This window comes from Muntiacus reevesi, chromosome 14, assembly GCF_963930625.1.
Source record: "Muntiacus reevesi chromosome 14, mMunRee1.1, whole genome shotgun sequence".
Taxonomy (NCBI): Eukaryota; Metazoa; Chordata; class Mammalia; order Artiodactyla; family Cervidae; genus Muntiacus; species Muntiacus reevesi.
In genome coordinates this window covers 35,809,410-35,830,306 of record NC_089262.1, presented here as the reverse complement: position 1 = coordinate 35,830,306, position 20,897 = coordinate 35,809,410, and the positions used below count along the sequence as shown (strand labels likewise).

Sequence of the window (20,897 nt, the reverse complement as noted above, 5' to 3'; positions counted from 1 at the left end):
AGTTCAGTGCCTTGAAGAACGGCCACAGGAACTCTCACTCCCTGAGTCCACGTGTCCTTGGACAGACCCAGGAGCCACTCACCTTTCTGCACACACTGGACATTCTTTATCTCAGGGCTCCACTTAAGGCTGGAACTACAGAGAAATGTCGAAGGACCTTCTAAGGATCTGCCGCCTGAACAGGAAATGGTCACCTTCTCGCCGATGGTGTAGAAAGGTTTGCGGGGATGACTCTGTATGCCATTCATCAATGCGGGCAGAACGCAGGCAATTTCTGAAGAGAAAAGAGAGCAGAATACAAGGTTCCTTGCTTTCCTAGACCATCTTTTTAAAAATGACAGCCCTGAATGGTGCTGATACACATGTTCTGCTTTTTCAAATTAGAGGACAAGGTAGAAGAGGTGAGTTCACTCTTAGGGGGCCCTGAAAGACATGTCCCACCATGCCTGTCATGTAGTGATGTAAACGACTGAAAACCAAAACAGCTCCCACCCTCTCACCCCTGCCCTCAAAGTCATATGACAACTTAAAATGAATAAGCAGTATAAGGTCCCCAAGTCCAGCCTGCTGTCAAAACCAGACTTTTCACAGCTGCCACTTCTCTCTCTCATCTGGTGACGTCTCACCAACATTTTCCCAAGAGCTGTGTTCATTTGTATATCATTGCATATATCCAATTAGATATTTTGCTATCTGAAATTTTTAAAGAACCATCTTTAACCTTGCAACCATAAAAGTGTTAAATCTTTCTTGGTTTCCCATTTCTATCTTTCCTTATTCTATTACAGTTATTAGTTCATATCTTCTACTTAAAAAAAAAAACAAGGAAAAAAATTAAAAACATACATAATGGTAGAAAGCAAGTCAGAATTCATGACTTAAAAAAATCTTTCTAGTGGGATTTTGGACAATATCCTACAAAGTCCTGCTCTATTTCTGTACCATTTTTATCAGAAAATCCATTTATTCATTCATTCAAAATCAGCATTTATTGAGGGCCTACATTTGGACAAGTATGTTGAATGCTGCTAAGGACACACAACACTGGTCACATACTCTGCCTTCAAATAGCTAATAATCTAGCATCAGAACTGTTTATTTCTGGCCATGATACATTTGCTGGTTTCACACTAATGCTCCCACTAAGATATATAGGAAGGCTGTAGAAGTTATAAGAAAAACTATTTCTGAGAGTATCAGAGAACAATCAGAGCAGTAGAAATCCCAAGGTATAAAACTCTAGAAAAAGGAAAGTCTAAAGCAGTGATTACAAAATTTGGTAATGCTTCTGTCCTTGAGGCTATTTGTGAATTTGAAAAAAAAAAATTTTTTTTTTTTAATGTGCTGAGGGGCTGCTAAACTAAGGAGAAAGCTGCAGCTCAGAGGCTGAATAGCTGCAGAGAGTTTTTAGCAGTCTCACAGGGCTAGGAGATAAAAAATTACAGTCCAGTCCTGTTACAAAAGAGGAGCCTCAGTAGAAATCCAATACTTTCCCTTATGATCCCTTAATGGTTATAACCTAGGATAAAGATAAACTGGACATAAATCAGCCTTGTTCTTGCCAGAAACAAACCTAAATTTTTTCTAGAGAAGGATAACATCATGCAAAGTCTCAAATTATTTATTTTTTTACAAATAAACTCTGGCATTCAATCAAAGCTAATCTAATATTCAAAAATACAATAGAAACATCTACAGCAGATCTAGATGATGGGGCTAACAGACATGAACCATGAAATAACTATGATTAGTATGTTTGAAAAAATTAAATTAGAAGAGGGAGAGTTTCAACAAAGAACTAGAAAGTATAGAAAGGTGGACAAATGGTTTATCTGGAATTGGAAAATGAAATTAAGAATTCAGTAGAGCTCTTGAAAGCAGATTATAACAAGAGTACTGAGAATTAATAAACTAGAATATAGATCAACAGAACATACTTAGAATGAAACAGAAAGAGGAAAATTGATATAAAGCAAAGAAATATAGGGAATTCCCTCGTGGTCCAAGGCTTGAGACTCCGTGCTTTCATTGCCATGGGCCTGGACTTGATCCCTGGTCAGGGAACTAAGGGGCTTTGGCTTCCCTGGTGGCTCAGATGGTAAAGAATCTGCCTGCAGTGCGGGAGATCCAGGTTTGATCCATGGGTCAAGAAGATCCCCTGAAGAAGGGAATGGTAACACACTCCCTTGTGTGTCCAAGGTATTCTTGCCTGGAAAATCCCATGGACAGAGGAGCCTAGTGGGCTACAGTCCATGGGGTCACAAAGAGTCAGACACAACTGAGTGACTAACATTTTCACTTTCAAGTAACTAAGACCCCAAAATAAGCAAAAAAAGAAAGAAATGTAGCACATACACACATATATATACACATATGTATATGTGTATACATTGTTTGTCTCATCTATGTCTCATGAGTGGAGGTGGGCAAGAATTAGACTGTAATATTTAAGAACAAAGGTGAATAATTTTCTAAAATTGACAAAAGACATTAAAGGACAGGTTAAAAACTGCCTTGAAGATCAACCAGGACAAAGAAAATCACACTTAGGCATATCAGAGTAGAGTTACTTCTAAAAGAAAAAATTCTTAGAAACATCTAGACCAAAACCAAATATTATTTCCAAAGGAGAAACAACAAACCTGAAAGCTGACTTCTTACTAGCAAATAATGAAGTCAGAAGGCAATGTAAAAAAAATCTTTAAAGGGTTTAAAGACAATACCTGCTAACCTAGAATTCCTTACCCAGTAAAAATATCCTTCAAAAGTAAAGATAAAACAAGAATGTTTCAGATGAACAAAGAGTGGGACAATTCCTCACCAGCAGACACACAATAAAGAGACAGAAGCTCTTCAAGCAAAGTAATCTTTTTAAAGAACCAACTTTCAGTTTTATTACTCCTAGCTAGGGAATATTCATTAATACATTCTATTCAGTAATACTGATATCCTATTCTGAAAAACTCTAGCTTGGAGAGACAGAGAGATGGAGACAAAGAAAACAGGAGACTTTCCAAGTCATTAAGAAAAAGGCTAACCAACCACCAGAAAAAAAAGCCCAAAAGATTACACAGTCACTTCATCATAAAAAGTATCCAAACGGCAATAAACATATGAAAACAGGCTTACCAACATTAGTCATCAGAAGAAATACAAATTTTAAAATACAAATTATTCAATCCATGGCTGATTCATGTCAATGTATGGCAAAAACAACTACAATATTGTAAAGCAATTAGCCTCCAACTAATAAAAATAAATGAAAAAAAAATAAAATACAAATTAAAAAACAAGATACTGCTACACACTCACTACTATGGCTAAAAAAATTTTTTAAAGATAGATGTTATCAAGTGTAACATCTGTATCACGGAGCAATCTTGACTTCTTGGATTCTGTCCAAGACGTAAATTGGTACAACCACTTGGAAAACTGGTGTGGTGGTTTAGTCCCTAAGTCATGTCCGACTCTTGCAATCCCATGGACTAGAGTCTGCCAGGATCCTGTATCCATGGGATTTCCCAGGCAAGAATACTGGAGTGGGTTGTCATTTTCTTCTCCAGGGGATCTTTCTAACGCAGGGATTGAATTCATATCTCCTGCATTACAAGTGGTCTCCTGGCCTGCAAGTGGATTCTTCACCAAAACTGGTAGCATACCAAATCTAAACGTGTGTACGCCTGATAACTCAGATATTTCACTAATAGGTATGTACCCCAGAGAGTAAAATGTATGTGTGTGCACTCAGACTTTCCTCACATAGCACAGAACAATCAACATGGGAAAAATACATCCCAGTGGTGCTGTCTATCCATTGCTGCAGAATCTTACATTGTAGTATAGCTGAGATGGAAACCAGAGGACAGTGTTAGGGTGATACAACATGCAAAAGCACTTACTCAGATACCTACATCTAAACAGACTAGGATCCAAAGTATTGAGGAAGTAGATTGTAGTAAATCCCTGCTAATTGAACTCTGAAGAATGTCTTGAGTAGAACTGAGAATTGGTTAGAACTGAGCTCCCTGAACTATTCTGATTTACCCCAGAAACTTTAAAATTGCAATTAGGATTTTCCTGGTGGTCTAGTAGTTTAAATTCCAGTAGTCACATGCTGCCAATGCAAGCGATACTGGATTAGATCCCACATGCCATGTGGTGCAGCCAAAAAAAGATTTGGAAAAAAAAAGGAATAAAAATGTAGTAAAACATGCCTCACTTAACAGGACCACTAGCAACTAGAGAAAGCTGAGGATTTTTCAAGGTACTCCTGAAACCTGAATGGTATCATATGAGCCTTTCAGAAAGAAAAAGATCAAGACAAGAGCATACGATGAGTAGCTATTTATTCTGATTTATTACCTTCCACTCATCTTAAATGAAATACCACAACCAAGGCCACTCACTCTGACAATGCATTTTCCCAACAAGCCACTGCAAATCTTCTCCACATCTGGCAACAGGGTCTCCAACCAGAGAGTATCCTTCATTGCAAGTATACATTATGTTTTTCCCAACAGGAAATGTGGCACCTTCATCCTAAACAGAAATAAAAGATGGAAAGAGGAAGAATACATCTCTTTTGCATTAATAAATTGTTTCTTTAGATATATTCAGCCTATAAACCATGACTTCTTTAATCACTAGGCAACCTACATTCAAATAGCTCACTTTGAAAACTGTCCATAAAATCATTTTTTCCTGTATAGTCCTAATTAACAACACTGATACCATCATTTATTGAAATAAAGATATTAATGCCACTGTACTATAATTTATTGACTGCTCCCCAAATGAAGCACTGCACTAAACATTTTATCAAAATTATTTTAGTGGATACTGCCCAAGTAACTTCTCTTATACTTTTAGGAAAGTCTGTTATCAGATTTTAGAAATGTCTTTGTCAGTCAACTCTTCCTAGTGAAGTGTTATGGGCTGTCCACTGGCAATCACACCCAACAAAAGCCATTATGAACAGGGAGAAATGTTTACATCTTATCAGCATGTTCATGGGAGTCTGAGTTTCCCACTGATGACTTTTAAGAGAAGCATAGTGTTGCTCTTCGCCCACCACCCTCCTCTGCCCCATCCTGTAAGGGAAGTGTTGCTGGAGCTGAGTCAGATTTGAGGACATGTTATCAGCCTATAATGCCAAGAGGTGAGATTTCATGGTGAAGCAAGGAAGAATCTAAAGTCTGAGCCTTGAGGGAGTTATCATGCTTGTCTGGTTTCTCTGTTGTTGCCTTTCCTTATCCTTTTACTTCTCTGCTACTCAAGGGGATGATAAAGAAAATCAGCCTGGAAGAGGACTTGCAGCTGGAACAGCTTTGCTGTTGGCATTAGAACAAAATTCTATGGAGCCTGCTTCTCACAGTCCTACTCATCCTAATCCATTCTGGCTCCATAATGGGAGTTGGTAGGAAACACAGCACCCAAATTGGCATTAAGATTTGCAGAAAATGGGGAAAGATACTTGATCTGCTTTAGTTCTAGTCCCTAAGCCTTCCTCTTTCTTGCAGAAGGGACCTCTATATGAGAAAGTCTAACTCAACAGTGTCTAAACCTGGCCATCTCTGTCAGAATCACTAGCAGCAATTTTAAAACAAAGAAAAAAGATTCTCAGGCTCTACCCCAAACTTAGAAAATGGCGGGGGGGGGGGGGGGGCGGAGAAGAAAGGTCAAATAATAATCCATTGTTCAGTTCCACGGGTGTCTGTGAGGTAGCCAGTCCACAGGACAGTGTCTAGAATCTGCAGTTCTTTACAGGACACCACATGCACAGAAGCTGACGACAGCACATACACCTCTGAATAGTACCTACATTTGGGGAAATTTCAGCAAACGCTCAGCGAGTATATGTTCAAGGGCCTGGCATTTGAGAGACAGAAACTGTCATGGAGAAAGCCAGGCTGGTGGCATTGAGAAAATCCTGATGAGCAGTAACTCCTATGTGAGCACAAAGAGACACTTACTGGGGTTTGGAGCCAAAGTCTCACCATAACAAGGAGTGAGAAGAACACAAATTAATATGGCTGCAAAGGCAAGAAAGTTCTCCAGAATGACAGTGGCAGATGACTCGTGTTCCTTCCTGAACAAGAAAATTGCTCAAAGTACTATGACCCATATCTCACCAGACACTGGCTAAATGTCTCACTGGCTCCTGGAATAAATGGCATGCTTCACCCCAGCCCCGGTAGTTATGAAAAACTTTAAACAACTCCTTTTAGTGATAAAAATACGGAAAGTTCTCTATATTGAAAACCTCGCTTATAGATTCCTACTTTCATGTTCAGAATGGAAATGTTTAGCAGCCCTTTGGCATGATTACATTTCTAATTCATTGGGTGGTGATATTGATTTCCCTTACCGTGGGAGATACACTGCCTTCTGCAGAATTCTAATCACCTTGGGCCAAAGAAGAAAAGTCACAAACTAAAACCCTTACCGATAAAAACTAAAATGCACACATAAAATGTTTTTAGCACTGCTTCATCACAGGAGGAGGAAATAGATTATGAACATCAGTAGAGAGCTAGAACTTGGAGCAAAAAGGATATGTAAGGAAAAAAATCTCTTTCATAACCAACTTGAACAAATCCATCTTTCAAGGCAGGAGGTGATGAACAGAATTTTGTTGGAACCAAAGACAAGGGAAAGCAATGTGGTTCGAGCAATCTGAAAGGAAAAGGAAATAAAACATCATTAATGTGATGGATTTTTCACTGCTAATAAATATTTTACACTACAGTGAATTTTTCATTTGCATCTGAAGGGACTCCATCATGTGTGATGTTTTTGCCATTCTCAGAACCAAACATCTGATCACATCCATGACAGAAAACCCAAACACAAACTTGAGCTTCCAAAAGATAACAACCAGGTCAGTAGTGCAGAAAATAAGCATAAAGAAAAAAGAAAGAAAGAAAAGTGATTGGACAACACACATCCTTATATGACTTCTAGAAGACATCCATCTAACACTACTTTTTCTCCTGCTGTCTGTCTCTTAAATACTTTAAACACAGAATTACTTCTCTATTGAAAATAAAACAATTCAAGTTCGTGATCCTGGAAGAGTGATAACACCAAATAACCACTTTTGACTGAGCGCTCGCTATGTGCTAAACACCATGGCAGATGTTCTACAAATGTGCCTCAGCCCAATTCACATGCACAGTAACCCCCTGAGATATGTGGGAAAAGTCTCAGAAAGTCTGAGTAACTTGTCCAAGGTTATAGAGTAAAAGATACCGGGACTAGATTCACATCTAGCCAGTTGTTGTTCAATCGCTCAGTCATTTCCGACTCTTTGCAACCCCATGGACTGTAGAACGCCAGATTTTCCTGTTCTTCACCATCTCCCGAGGTTTGCTCAAACTCATGCCCATTGATGCCATCCAACCATCTCAGCCGCTGTAGGCTCCTGAAACTTAGGATCTTTCTACCTCTCACAAGGCAATCTCTAGCAGGGCTCAAAATAATTGAATTCAAGCAGGTCCCTGTGGGGCTCCCAGGTAGGGAGGCCTATTTTTGTCCCTTGTTTCTTATAGGCAAGACTCCAGCCTCCATGACCTTCCCTAAGGGCAGATTTAAATAGTTGCTAATCAAGGGAAAAGCAACCAAGAAAACAGCTGAGGCCAGACTAAAGAGACCCATCACCAGAGATGAGTTGAAGAGAGTGCAAGCTGGGTACACACCCTGATCTTGTCAGAGACCCCACCCTTGGACATTTGTTATAAAACCCCCTCAGCAGATCCTCGGGGCTTGGGACACATAGTTTCTTGAGGCAGGAGCCTGCTATGTCCTCCTTTGCCTGGCACAGTAATAAAGCTATCCTTTTCTACTTCACCCAAAACAATGTCTCCGAGATTTAATTCGGCACCAGCACAGCGAGGCCGAGCTTTCAGCATCATAATCATGGTAATATTGACATCCATCATTAGGCAATGATTATCAGTGGTGCCTCTGAGGTCACTCTTCCACCAATATTAACTCCACTCCAGAAACATGAAATCTGAAGGGAAGTCTTACAAATAGCCTCTGAATGTCACCTCCTTCTGAGCTAAGTTCCTTATATTCTTGTCACAACTGAGGAAACTCAGAAATGTGAAGCAGTAAGCTTAATTTTCCTTTTTGTACTAAGGAAGAGGATATTTTCTTTCTTCTGAGCACCAAGAAGAGTGAGAATTCTCTCAGAGCTTCCTTAGGAGGCTCATGTCCATCCAGTTTTATGTCTGCGGGTGAGGAAACACACCCGCTGGGGCCAAGGCTCCCTCAGAGACCCTCGCCTTCCCAGAAATCTGTGCCCTGAATGCAGCTTTCCCCTCCTTCCAGATTTCATATGTTTGCCAGCTGCCACAGCCAAGAGATGGGACTTCCCAGGTGGCACCAGTGGTAAAGAACCTGTCTGCCAATGCAGGAGATGTAAGAGGCGCAGGTTCAATCCCTGGGTCAGGAAGATCCCCTGGAGGAGAGCCTGGCAACACACTCCAGTATTCTTGCTGGAGGCACCCAAGACCTGGGAATAAGGCACCCCGTTTCCCTATGCTAATACCACACACCCATGCATCCTACATTTTCGTCAACTCACGTGACCTTCAAATTATCTTTGTAGAATGTTTGCTAATCCCTGATCAGAAAAGGTTGATAAGGACAGTGTTAAAGAGTAAGGTGTGCCATAAAGAATTCCAACCCAGGGGAACAATTCAGCAATGAAGCATTTTTAAGGATAGTTTTGGCAAGATCCTGACCAATAGGAAGTCGGGTTAATCAGTGAAGATGTTAGCCATCTCAAATATGTTCTTGATGCTTCATCCAAAGAAAATAAATAAGAGGGGGTGGTAAATCTGAAAATAATACAACTGTTATTGACTGCCTACTATGTGCCTGGCACTGTACTAATTACTTTGTGTTCTTAACCTCATTTAATTCTGACAACTTTTGGTTATCACTGTATCTACTACTTTTATCCTGATTTTAGGGGTGTGTAAGTAACTTGCTCAAGGTCTCAGAGCAGGCAGGTGGCAGATCTGCTTGACGCCAAAGCTGCTGCTCGCATCCACTGAGCCAGACCACCTCCCAGTTCCCCAGCCTTTTGTAACAGGTGCATCAGGAAAACTTGAAGCACACACATGAGGACTTCCCAGGTGATGCTGGTGGTAAAGAGCCCTACTGCCAATGCAAAAGATACAAGTTCAGTCCCTGGGCCTGGAAGATCCCTTGGAATAGGAAATACAACCCACTCCAGTATTCGTGCCTGGAGAATCCCCATGGACAGAGAGCTACAGTCCATAAGTTTGCAGAGTCAGACACAACTGAGCAACTTGAGCACATCTCAACCAAAGAACAGAGGAAAGGCATCTACATGTCAAGGCACTCTCAGTGATTCTCACTTCCCACATGCCTCTCCCATTCAACTGACACCAGTGTCAAAAACCAAGCACTCCCTGATAAAACCATCATTTAGAGTTTAAAATTTTCAATAGCAGCCATCACGTATTCCATGCTTCTGCAGAGGGCATTGAGTTTTATGTAATTGCCAGGAGGTCTGGTCTCCATTACCGCAAATGCTCCAGCTCCTCGTCTTCGCATTGCCTGGTTTCTGAGGTTTCTCCAATGCAGGATTTCCCACCCCCACTGGGAGGTGGGTTATTGCATTCTCGGCTCCTTGTTTTCTTCCCTTGAACACAGGGACTCCAAGAGGACCAGCAGTTCCACCCTCCATCCACCCCTCCTGCAAATAAGAGAAAGATTCTTTGGAGAGCACTTAGAGAGAAAGATTTCTGAGCTTAATACTAAGCTTTCTGCAAAGTGGTTATTGAGGGCGGCGACAATTCGGAGTGTACTCCCTTCACACTGTTTACTGAGGTCTTCCACCATGGCCAGACAGCCCCTGCACACTGACTAGGATTGTCCAAATTAAGACTGCACTAACAAAGTCCTTGCAACAATAACTTAAATTTGTGTATTATTTTACAACTATTTTCAAAGCACTTCCACGTGCATTTTTTCATTCATTTACTTCTCACAAAAATGAATGGAGGTGGCCAAGAGGTCTGTTAACATTTTCATTTGATAGGCATGGAATCCAAGACTAAATGGTTAAATGCTATGTCCAGTGCTGTACTGGCAGCCGAGTGCCACATCCTGACTGTAACTCGGTCTTACAGCTGAATCCAGGTTCTTTTTTTATCACCTCACAGTCTCTCAATAAAGGCCCATAAGGTCCTATTGTTAAAGCAGTGATTGGGCTTGAAAAGAACATAGTCCTTTGGGTACCCAGGTTGCCAACCCTAGGGTTGGAGCTGGATAACATGAGGAAATATGCAAGTAGAAGAAATGTGTCTACCTGCTGTCAGCATCCTTCTTAACCTGCAGGTACCTCCTCACTCACTCTGGCCACCTTCCACCTCAGGGCTGGTTCCTGTCTCACAGTTTTTACTATTTTCCCCATCATGGTCCTTGGGGGAGGTAAGAGAGAATTTGAAGCATATTCTAAGAACTTTTCTTTCCTAGTTAGAAACTAATCAGGAACCACCCCCTCACAGCATTATTTTCTGCTAATAGAAGGGGTGTTTACTGCTCCTTAGCTATTTCTACTGCAGGACCTACATCCCTCTTCCCCTCTCGCCCCCAACACTCACTCCTCAGTATTGTACACACCGAAACGAAAATAATTTGTATAATAATTCCCCCCAATCTTCCTTACTCTTTCTTCCACAGTTAGAAGTTGTGTGTATGTGTCTGCTCAGTCGCTCAGTCGTGTCCAACTCTTTGCGACCACACGGAATGTAGCCCACCGGTCTCCTCAGTTCCTGGGGATTCTCCAGGCAAGAATCCTGGAGTGGGTTGCCATGCTCTCATCCAGGGGATCTTCCCAACCCAGGGATCGAGCCCAGTGTCCCGCATTGCAGGCAGATTCTTTACCATCTGAGCCCTCAGTATTAATAGTAGGTAATAAGAGCTTGATGTTTTATGGTTGCTACTCCATTCCTCACCAGCAGGGGGAGCTTCCAGTTTAGCAAATAGCTGTAAATCAAACCTTCAAAGGAATCAATCACAGAGATGGTATTTTAATTTATCAAGACTAGTCACTTGGGAAAATATTAGGAGGCAAAGATGTTTTCTTGATGCTTGTCTATAAGCAACCATGGTTTAGTCATCTATTCATTCATTTATCAAACATTTATTTATTAAGTGACTTTATGAATCAAGCCCTGTATCAGGCTCCAGGAATAAAAGAAGCAAACAGTTCTAACCTTAAGAAATGAGCTTTCGAGATGAAAGAGCCACATAAATAAATACAAAAACAAATATAAAAAAAACCAAATATACACAAATCGTCTCATACTTTGCCTCCTCATAAAGTCAGCTTCATGTTGACTTCAAGCATCAAATGCTCTGCTGAGCACACAGCTGTTGTTTAACAAATATTTGTGAATGAATGATTAATTGGTGGGGACATAATGGAAAATAGAAACAGTGGTGTTTCCAAAGGCTTGCCACCAGAAAGGTTAGTCAGTTCAGACGAAAGCTCTGTAGGCCTAAGTTAAGACAAAACTTTACTGAGATGACCATGGAAGGATGGAACATGTTTCAGGCAATAAATCTATTTTAATAGAGAGTGGAGGATTGAAGGCAGGTCTGTTAGTTCAGGGGCTTCCCTGGTGGCTCAGATGGTAAAGAATCTGCCTGCAGTGCAGAAGACCTGGGTTCATTCCCTGGGTCAGAAAGATCCCCTGGAGAAGGGAATTGGCAACCCATTCCAGTATTCTTGCCTGGAGAATCCCATGGACAGAGGAGCCCGGCAGGTTATGGTTCATGGGATCACAAAGAATCAGACACAACTGAAGCAACTAACTTTCTGTTAGTGCACATGGGGAAATCAGTGAGACAGCAAAGGGCCCTGACCCCAGTAGCTATAATCTGGAGGTGGAACAGAGAGGGAGAGTCAGAGTCAAAACCTGATGAGACTTCCCCTTATCCATATATGAAGAAGCACAATCTAAGAGGCCAGAGGGAAAGTGGCCAGCATAAATGCAGCACACTGACCTGCCTGATCCCCTAAGAGGACTCCTTGCTCACACGCCACACCAGACGTGTTTGGTTTGCAGTAACATTGACATTGGGTTCCCTGAACAGTGGCCATGCCACCGTTTTGACAAGGCCGGCAATGGCAGGGGTCAAATTCATCCAGATACTCCTCGAAGGCCCGTTTCAGGTACAGCTTTTTCACAGAGGCACAGGGTACTTCCTTGACCAGTTCATACAAAGGTGTTAGCTACACAGATAAAGACATCACGTGGTCAGGAATCAGAGTTTTAGTAAGAATATTTTCCTTCCAGCATTTTGGCTCACCGCTATGAAAACAAAATCAAAAGCCACTCATTTTCATTCCAACTATTTCTTGTTCAAATAAAAAAAGAAAGCAACCCACTTTCTTCACAAGACAAACCTAGGGAAAACTAGAACCAGATAAGGAAGGAATCTTTTTTGCATTTTGTGTGAATGCATAAAATTTTTTAAAACCAATAGGACCTTCATTTTCTAGTTATTAAAAGATTATTTTGAAGACCACACATTTCCACCCTTGCAAGATTCAGGTTCTCTTCAAGGTGATGTGCCACATTTGTTGAAGACTATGCATTTAACAATTTAACATGTGTAAGTCTGCAGCTGTTTTTATTGGTGCCTGTCTTTTTTTTTTAGTGAGTGTCACAGATCAAGTTTTTGTGTGTTGTATTCCTAATACCGTTTTCCCCATAAGCCCTGTGGTCTTTATTGCAGTTTTGCCTAACTCTCTGATTTTTAGGAACACATATATTGTGTTATACAAGAACTGACTGTACCAATAAAACATCCTAAAATTCTGCCAGTCAAATTGATTCTATCTTTTTAGAACTAACCTGCATGACTCCAGAAACCACTAAGCCATGGGCACAGGAAGAAAGATGATCTGACAAACCTAATACTAGACAAACCTAAGTAACTTCCTAGTGAAAGAATCTATAACTCCTCTGAATCAGGGACCAGGAAGCATAACCAAAATTAGGTCAAATGCTAGAAATGCAAATTTTAGCATTAATTTCTCTTGGGATTTACAAGACATTTAACCTTTACAACTGAAATATGGACATACAGGATAATGAAACTTCTGTTTCCAATTACGTATGCATTCATTTCACTATACAAACCATAATTGGGATACAGAAAACACTAATTACAACCTTCTCTGTTTAACCACCTTGATTTAGTCTCACTCTCCCAGGGCAAATAAACATGACTGCTTTCTGGTGCTTTCTTCTTTTTTTCTTTCTTTCTTTTTTTTTTTTTTTTTAGTTTTTTTATTGGAGTACAGATGATTAACAATGTTGTAACAGTCTCAGATGCACAGCGAAGGGACTCAGCCCTACATAAACATGTCTCTATTCTCCCCCAAACTCCCCTCCCATCCAGGCTGCCACATAGCACTGAACATCACATACCTTTTGTTTTATGACTTCAGGAAGATCAGGTACAGATCCTGCCCAGCGAGAATATCGTTGTTTGTTTCCAGCAGGATCGTCCAGGTCCAGGTAACTAAGGCCAGCCACTAAGCCAGAACGTCCCCCTCTGACAAATGGGACCCCTCGCAACACATTGTCCCCGCTTTCTACTCAAGGAAAAATCAAATAAGTCCAGATGTACAAATGAAATGAGAATGAGAAAATGAAATTGAAAGTCTATCAAGTATTTTAACACAACCCACTCAACTGTATGACATTCTGGGAAAGGAAAAACTATGGAGACAGTAAAAATACCTGTGGTTGCCAAGTAGGAGGGATTCTTAAGATCTTTAAAGGATTTCTAGAGCAGTGAAATTGCTGTATATGAAACTATAATGGATTGTTATTGAGTCGTTAAGTTGTGTCTGATTCTTTTCGATCCCATGGACTGCAGCCTGTCAGTCTCCTCTGTTCATGGGATTTACCAGGCAAATATACTGAAGTGGGTTGCCATTTCCTACTCCAGGGGATCTTCCCAATCCAGGGATGGAACCTATATCTCCTGCATTGGCAGGCAGATTGTTTACCACTGAGTCACCAGGGAAACCCACTATAATGTTTACATGTCATTATGTATTTGGCCGAACCCAATGAGCATACAGAACCCTCATGTAAATAACCCTCATGATTATTCTGTGCTGGTATGGGTTCATCAGCTATAACAAATGGACCACTGTGGCCTGGATGTTCATAGTGGAGGAGGCTGTGCCCGTGGTTGGGGATATAGGGATTCTCTGTACTTTTTGCTCAATCACTTAGTGAACCTAAAATTACTCTAAAAACAGTATCTATTAAGAGAGAAAAGAAAACAGACACAATCATTCCCTAATAGTAGATGATTATTAAGAGATTATTATTCATATTCTTAATGTTCTTAGTGTAATAAGAATATTTGTTATACAGGTGACTGTCTTGCTTCTTAGAAAATACATGTATATACTTAGGGATAAGACATCATGTTTGAAACTTCCAAGTGATTCAGCAAATATTCAAATATTTTAAATACATATTTTTGTATTGCTGACAGTCAACATTATAAATACTATACATAGATATATATATAATATAAGGGATGGGTACATAGGTGTTTATTACTATGTTCTTTCAACATTTCTGTATGTTATAAATTTTTCATAAGAAAATGTCGGGAGGGAAAGTTCATTGCATCTGGAATACTATAGTAAGCAAAATGCTCTTAATAAAAATTAACAGGCATACATTAATACATATCAACCTGGACTGCAGATTTCTCATATCAGATGGATATCTAGAAGGAAATAGCTGGGAGAAAAGCCATGGCCTGAGCAGCTGATCAGGCTAACCAGCTAATCCTCATGCACACCAGAGTGTGAGAATTACAACCTTAACTGATAAGCTTGTTTACAAAATACAGAGTATAAGAGATCAGCTTTCATATTTATTTTTAAGCCTGTAGCCTCTCTCTCTACACCTCAGTAAGCTCTCTGCTCAGCTGGCCCTCTTCCCCTAGACAATCGGCCCAGGACAACAGCAAAGGGTCCAGACTATGAAGCCAGACATTGGAATCTCAAGCCTGACACCAACTGTAGTCTTAGGTAACCTCTCTGTGGCTCGTGCCCTTGTCAGTAAAATGGAGATGTGTAATAATATCCAACTCTTAGGTGGGAGTATATTGGTTAATTCTTATAAATCACTTAAAATCGTGCTGGGCACATTGTAAGTGTTACCTGTTTGTTAGGCCTGAAAGAAAAAATAACACAAAATAAAATTGATGAGCCACTTCTGACCACCAACCTAGCTGATAGCTGATATTAACATCTTTTCAAAGCTCCCACTTTCATTTCTATTTCCAGGTCATTGTATTTCCCCCTTGTTCAACTACTTGTCCTTCTCTTTTGTCCTGTCTGCTCTAAGAAGACAGGCTGTTTCTCTAGCATGTTCACTGCTGCCTCACCAGTGCCTAGAACAATTTCTGCAGACACCATAGGTTCCATAAACAGTTGATGAATACAGTAAGTAAATGAGGAATTAAAGCCTGGCTTAACAGTGTCTCCCTCCTCCTTGCATTTATCTGCTAAAGACTCCACACTTTCTTGATGACGACCTTAGCACCTGCATCAGTCTTCTCCTTCATCCCAATTTCTGCCATCATACCAAGAGAACCTGAGCCCCAATATCACTCCATGGCCTTACACATTTCGTGGCACAGTCTCATTCCCATCCCTGCCACGCTAAAAATCTCTTCATGTTAGGCAATTAAGTCTTAATGGCCAAATCCAATAAAGAATCTTCAGACTTTCTCTTACTTAACTTCACTCTAGCACTTCTCACTATCAGCTTCTTCTCTACCTTCCATTTTACTCATCTCTTCTGGTTTTTATCCTATCAGATTATTCCCTTTCAATCCCTCTTGTTTCACTACAACTTTATATTTGTCATCTTTCATTTATTCACTCCCTGTATTGAATCCTTTAATGGCATCCCTCGCCATCAGGATGAAACCCAAACTCCCTGACACAGTGTCTAGACAGTCTAGACAGTCTTACCCTTCCAGTTCCTTCTTCAATCACTCAAAGACTAACACACCACCTCCCCTACTCTGCCACCACCATCACCAAATCTTTGCCTGCACTGAACATCCATGTTACAGAGTGGAACTGAAGCGTCCCCTCTTGGTGTCATTTTTCTAGACTGGTTTGCCAACCATCCTCACAGGAGACAGGGGTGGTGTACACAGAGGACATAGTTACAGTGCCCAGGACATACTCAGCGAACCTTCTGTTCTGCATGATGAATCACTGCCATGACATCCGACAGAAAGATCACAAGTGTTTGAAAAACGCAAAATAGAATGCCTGCTGAAATGTCAAAGTCCCTTGGAGACCAGGAATTAACCACAAGGGGGATGGAGGTAAACTTGTAATGAAAATTACCCGCTTCTCATTTACCTGAAACCGATTTTAAGGCATCATCCATCGTTGTGCATTTTTCTTTTGATAATGTAAACAAAAACTGGAAATGTGAGGAAGCACATTTCCTCTTATCCTCTGAATGGAAATCTGGGGGGAAAAATTTTAAACATGCTTAGTTTCCACATTTGTTGAAAAATCTCCTTTGAGATGCCAGGTGTGAGAGTGGGAGAAGAGGTTGTTTCCTACCACTGTAATCAAAAATGATATGATGTGTATATTTTCAAGTGCTCTAGGAGGATCAAGGGTCAGAAAAAGCAATATTTGATCTTTGTTATAAACAAAATAAGATACATGCATATATTTAGGGATAAGGCATCAACTGTCTGTCTCACTTTCAAATGATTCAGCCAATATCGACTTCTAATGTCTTTGACCAGAGGGTGGGGTTACATGGATGATTTCTATATGAAATAGTGGAGGGAACTAAAATTGAACACCTCAGATTTTAATATCTTTCACCCAACCACAGTCAGCTTCTCAGGCACAAGGCAAATAGGTAAAAATCAATATGCAATGGCCTCCAGCCCACCTACTGGAGATGCCAAAAACTGGGTGTGGTTATACAGTAATTAATTCCTAAAACCCTAGTTCTAGTGCCTCAGTCTCTCCATCTTTAACATCTCTGGTTTCTACATTTTCTTCCAATGACATCTTAGATGGTTATAATTTCTATTCATTATCAATTGGAATTTTGCCGATGTAATTTTTAAAAAGAGGATAGAAAATAATAAAGAATAGAAATACATTTGATATAATTTTACTAACAATATTATAATAAACACAATATTTCTTAAAGAACACTTGTGTATATCATATCCCAGGAGTCTTGATTAATTTCAATTAAAACTTCTGGGAGGAACAGAAACTGCTCGAGTAAAATTTTTACTCAAAATTTTTACCAACTCAGAAGGATTTTTTTTTAAATCCTCTTCATTTCTTTTAAGTGTTAAAGAAAAAAAAATGATCATGAAACTGAGTTTACATCAAGCCATTTTCTGGGTTAATTCCCCAAAGAAATACTGCCTCTGTTGTTGCTACAAAAACCTGTACTTGTGCATTCATTTCCAACCTGTTGAGGTTAGAGAAGTTCACATTCTAATTGAATCATAATTGGTAAAAAAAAAAAAAAAAAAAATTAAGCCCTAGGGGGGAAAATAGTCAATGGAAACAGAAAATATTGTGGTTTACCCACAAGACAAGGCTATATTCCTCCTCTGAATCTCATCTGAAAAGTCTTACTCTCCTCCAAAGTGGTAAGAAAGTCTTGACTGAAGAATAAGGCACTGAAGAGGTGAATTTGGATAGAGAAGCAAGTGTGGCCATGAGCTTCAGGACAAAACTGGGAAGAAGTTTGGACTTGGCCCATAAATAAGTGAAGTTGCTCAGTCGTGTCCGACTCTTTGGGACCCCAAGGACTGTAGCCTACCAGGTTTCTCCGTCCATGGGATTTTTCAGGCCAGAGTACTGGAGTGGGTTGCCATTTCCTTCTCCAGGGGATCTTCCCGACTCAGGGATCGAACCCAGGTCTCCTGCATTGTAGGCAGACACTTTACCCTCTGAGCCACCAGCCAGGGCCAAAAGGTCTTTGGAGAGGAGGAGCGGATCTTAAGACTCACATGCTCCTCCAACACGGCGGTAGCTGGTGAGGATATCCTCTCACTGTGAGTCAACCTAGTATGAACTCAGTAGTGTGCCCAGTTTCTAACAAGAATCAGGCAATTCCAGCAGCAACATAACGTAAGGATAAAGCTAAGCTGATGCTGGAGCCAGTGAGACCTCCTTACAATCTATATGCCTTGAGATGAGTCTCTTCCCAGCACTGAGCCTCCACTTCTCAGCCTGTGGGGCAGGAGCCAGAGTGGACATCTCACTGGGTAGCAGTGAGGACCATTGCTGACATAGACAACTCACCTGTTGAGAAGGAATCAATAAATTTAAGCTATTGTTACAAGTCTTAGGTAGTAAACAAACTTGTGATATTCAGAGCAGATTTGTTTTTAAAGGCATGTGAGTGGTAAAGAACAGAGGCAAATAAAAAAATATTTCACTGAAACATTTTGATTTCTGCAATATTAGTAAAATCCTCATCAGTTTTCCTCAAGGAATATTACTTAATCTGAGAAATGGGGAGATAAAAAAGTCTTATAAAAACCCAATCAACATCCTCTAGAGATAACAACAATGGTAACAACTTAACTCTCATTTCAGGATACTATCCAAAAGAGTAGGCAAGCTTTTTCTTAAGGCCTGGAAGGTTTTGTGTAGAGTATAATGGATTAATACAATTTTGGATTCCTTTGCAATTTAGCCACTATTTGTCATATTTTAAAGCTCTAAAGTTTAAGTTAACTATAGGTTATTCCCCCATTAAAATCCTTGCAATGCTTATATACAGCAATGTTTTTAATACTTTACCAAATTTGTTGACTTTTTCTGAGTCCATATAAAAGATAACTTTGTATTCTCCTCCTAAGGACCCAGACTGAAGATAATGTGTTCCATACTGGTCAATCAATCTTCGGTAGGCGCTGTAGTCATACAGAGAGGGAAGGTAAGAGAGTTCCTTCCAGAATGACTCAGCCAGTTGTAAAAATTCCGGATTGTTATTGATAAACTGAGCCACTTCAACAGTGTTCCGAAGAACCAATAATTGATAACTCTATAGGAAGAAGAAAGAGTAAAAGGTGTTTTAGGTTGAAGATTAAAAGGCAACGGAAATATTTTCTGGTCCAATGTCTCCATCAACAGTCACCTACATTAATGCAGACTTTGTGAATTTTTGCTTTTGAAGCATAACGAGGTCTTTTCTGAACACACCCACTTGAAGCAACCGAAGGAATTTTTGGAATCTCAAACAGGAATGACATCTGAGTGATGACTTCATAACTTGTTTTATAGCTAACTTTTAAAAGCCCAAGACAAAATTGTTATGCCTTCCTCAACTAGCAAAAAGGAATCAGCATCATTAACTACCAAATAATCTCACAATTAGGGATATAATGTCCTTAGAGTCCACATCTTGACAATGACTTTATCAGTAGGGTGAATATCTAATTTACCTTTCATAGTGGGGTATTTACAGGGTAAGCCACTTTATAATGAGATCTTTTAAACCCTTCCTAGGCATCTTTTCATGATATCCAAGACAGAGTTAACTTACACCAAATTCTCACTTATATGAATAATATAATATGAATATGATAAATGTTTTTACACTCATATTTCCATGTAGTCATAAAACAAACAATGTCTATATTCCTTTATACCTTGCTTATGTGATTTATTTATCAAGTTACTGACTTTAAGAATGAGATGAATTGTGCATATTATGAATGATAAGCAGCCTGAAAAATCCTTCGGCTCTAAGTATGTATCAATAAGTACAATTCATCTCAACTGTTCAGGTTGCCTGTGACAAAAGTCTTAGTATCTCAAAACAATAGAATATCTAAAGTTAAGTCTTTTAGCTCCTCAGATGAAAATGTTGGTCTCTCCAAAGTAATAAGGTATCTTAACATCCTTTATTGTAATACATCTCTTTGAAAAACTTTAGTATTAGTGTTTCAGAAGCACATCTTCATTGGATTTTTGAAATTGTATATAACACCTATAGTACCATCAGTAATCATGAATTAGAAATTTAGGCTAGTTTTAACCAGAAGATTTTAAAGTTATAAGTTTTTTTTAGATTTTTAAATAAGAACAAGTAATAACAAAATAAAAAGTATAAATAAATACAATATGAAAGAGAATTAACAAGACAAAAGCTATATCTTTTAACAAAGTATATTGGATTATCTCTTTGAAGAAGATACTATGCCCTAATTAAAAAATTGTAGCTGATTCTTTTGGTAAATACATTTTTGTTAATGTTAGAAATACTTAAACCAGCAAAATATGGAAAAGTTAATGAATATTTCACACTAACCTTTTTCTTAATGAGCGTATTCACATTTGAAGAGTAACTGTATGAAGAAGATGAAGAATGAAAAAAAAAGAGAAAACGTCCTTTACTAGATGATGAATGTTCTGTTGATGTTTCTTTTACATAAGCCCAGGTACTATTGTAAAATTCATTATTAAAATCATTATTTATTTTCACCTATAAAGAAAATGAAAATTTTTGCTATGAGTAAATTAAGGCCTTAGATGTAACCAAGAATAATTTGTCAAGGCTTCCCTGGTGGTGCAGGGGGTAAAGAATTTTCCTGCAATGCAGGAGAACTGGGTTTGATCCCTGGATTGAGAAGATCCCCTGGAGAAGGAAATGACAATCCACTCTAGTACTCTTGCCTAGGAAATTTCATGGACATAGGAGCCTGGCAGGCTACAATTCTTGGGGTTGTATAAGTCAGACATGACTTAGTGACTAAACTACAACCACCACACCTTAAATATGTAC

General features: G+C 39.5%; 1 protein-coding gene across 1 annotated transcript in view; it reads right to left on the bottom strand.

Moving 5' to 3' along the window:
* Window positions 1-20,897, bottom strand: part of C7 (complement C7) — a 55,312-nt gene that overhangs the window by 11,040 nt on the left and 23,375 nt on the right. Inside the window, exons 7-15 of the mRNA XM_065905224.1 lie at window positions 20,424-20,597; window positions 18,911-19,154; window positions 16,472-16,582; window positions 13,485-13,651; window positions 12,052-12,280; window positions 9,562-9,733; window positions 6,588-6,675; window positions 4,407-4,539; window positions 83-274 (exon numbers count right to left, since the gene is read on the bottom strand). Coding sequence (XP_065761296.1) covers window positions 83-274; window positions 4,407-4,539; window positions 6,588-6,675; window positions 9,562-9,733; window positions 12,052-12,280; window positions 13,485-13,651; window positions 16,472-16,582; window positions 18,911-19,154; window positions 20,424-20,597 — 1,510 coding nt within the window. The remainder of the gene's footprint in view (window positions 1-82; window positions 275-4,406; window positions 4,540-6,587; window positions 6,676-9,561; window positions 9,734-12,051; window positions 12,281-13,484; window positions 13,652-16,471; window positions 16,583-18,910; window positions 19,155-20,423; window positions 20,598-20,897) is intronic.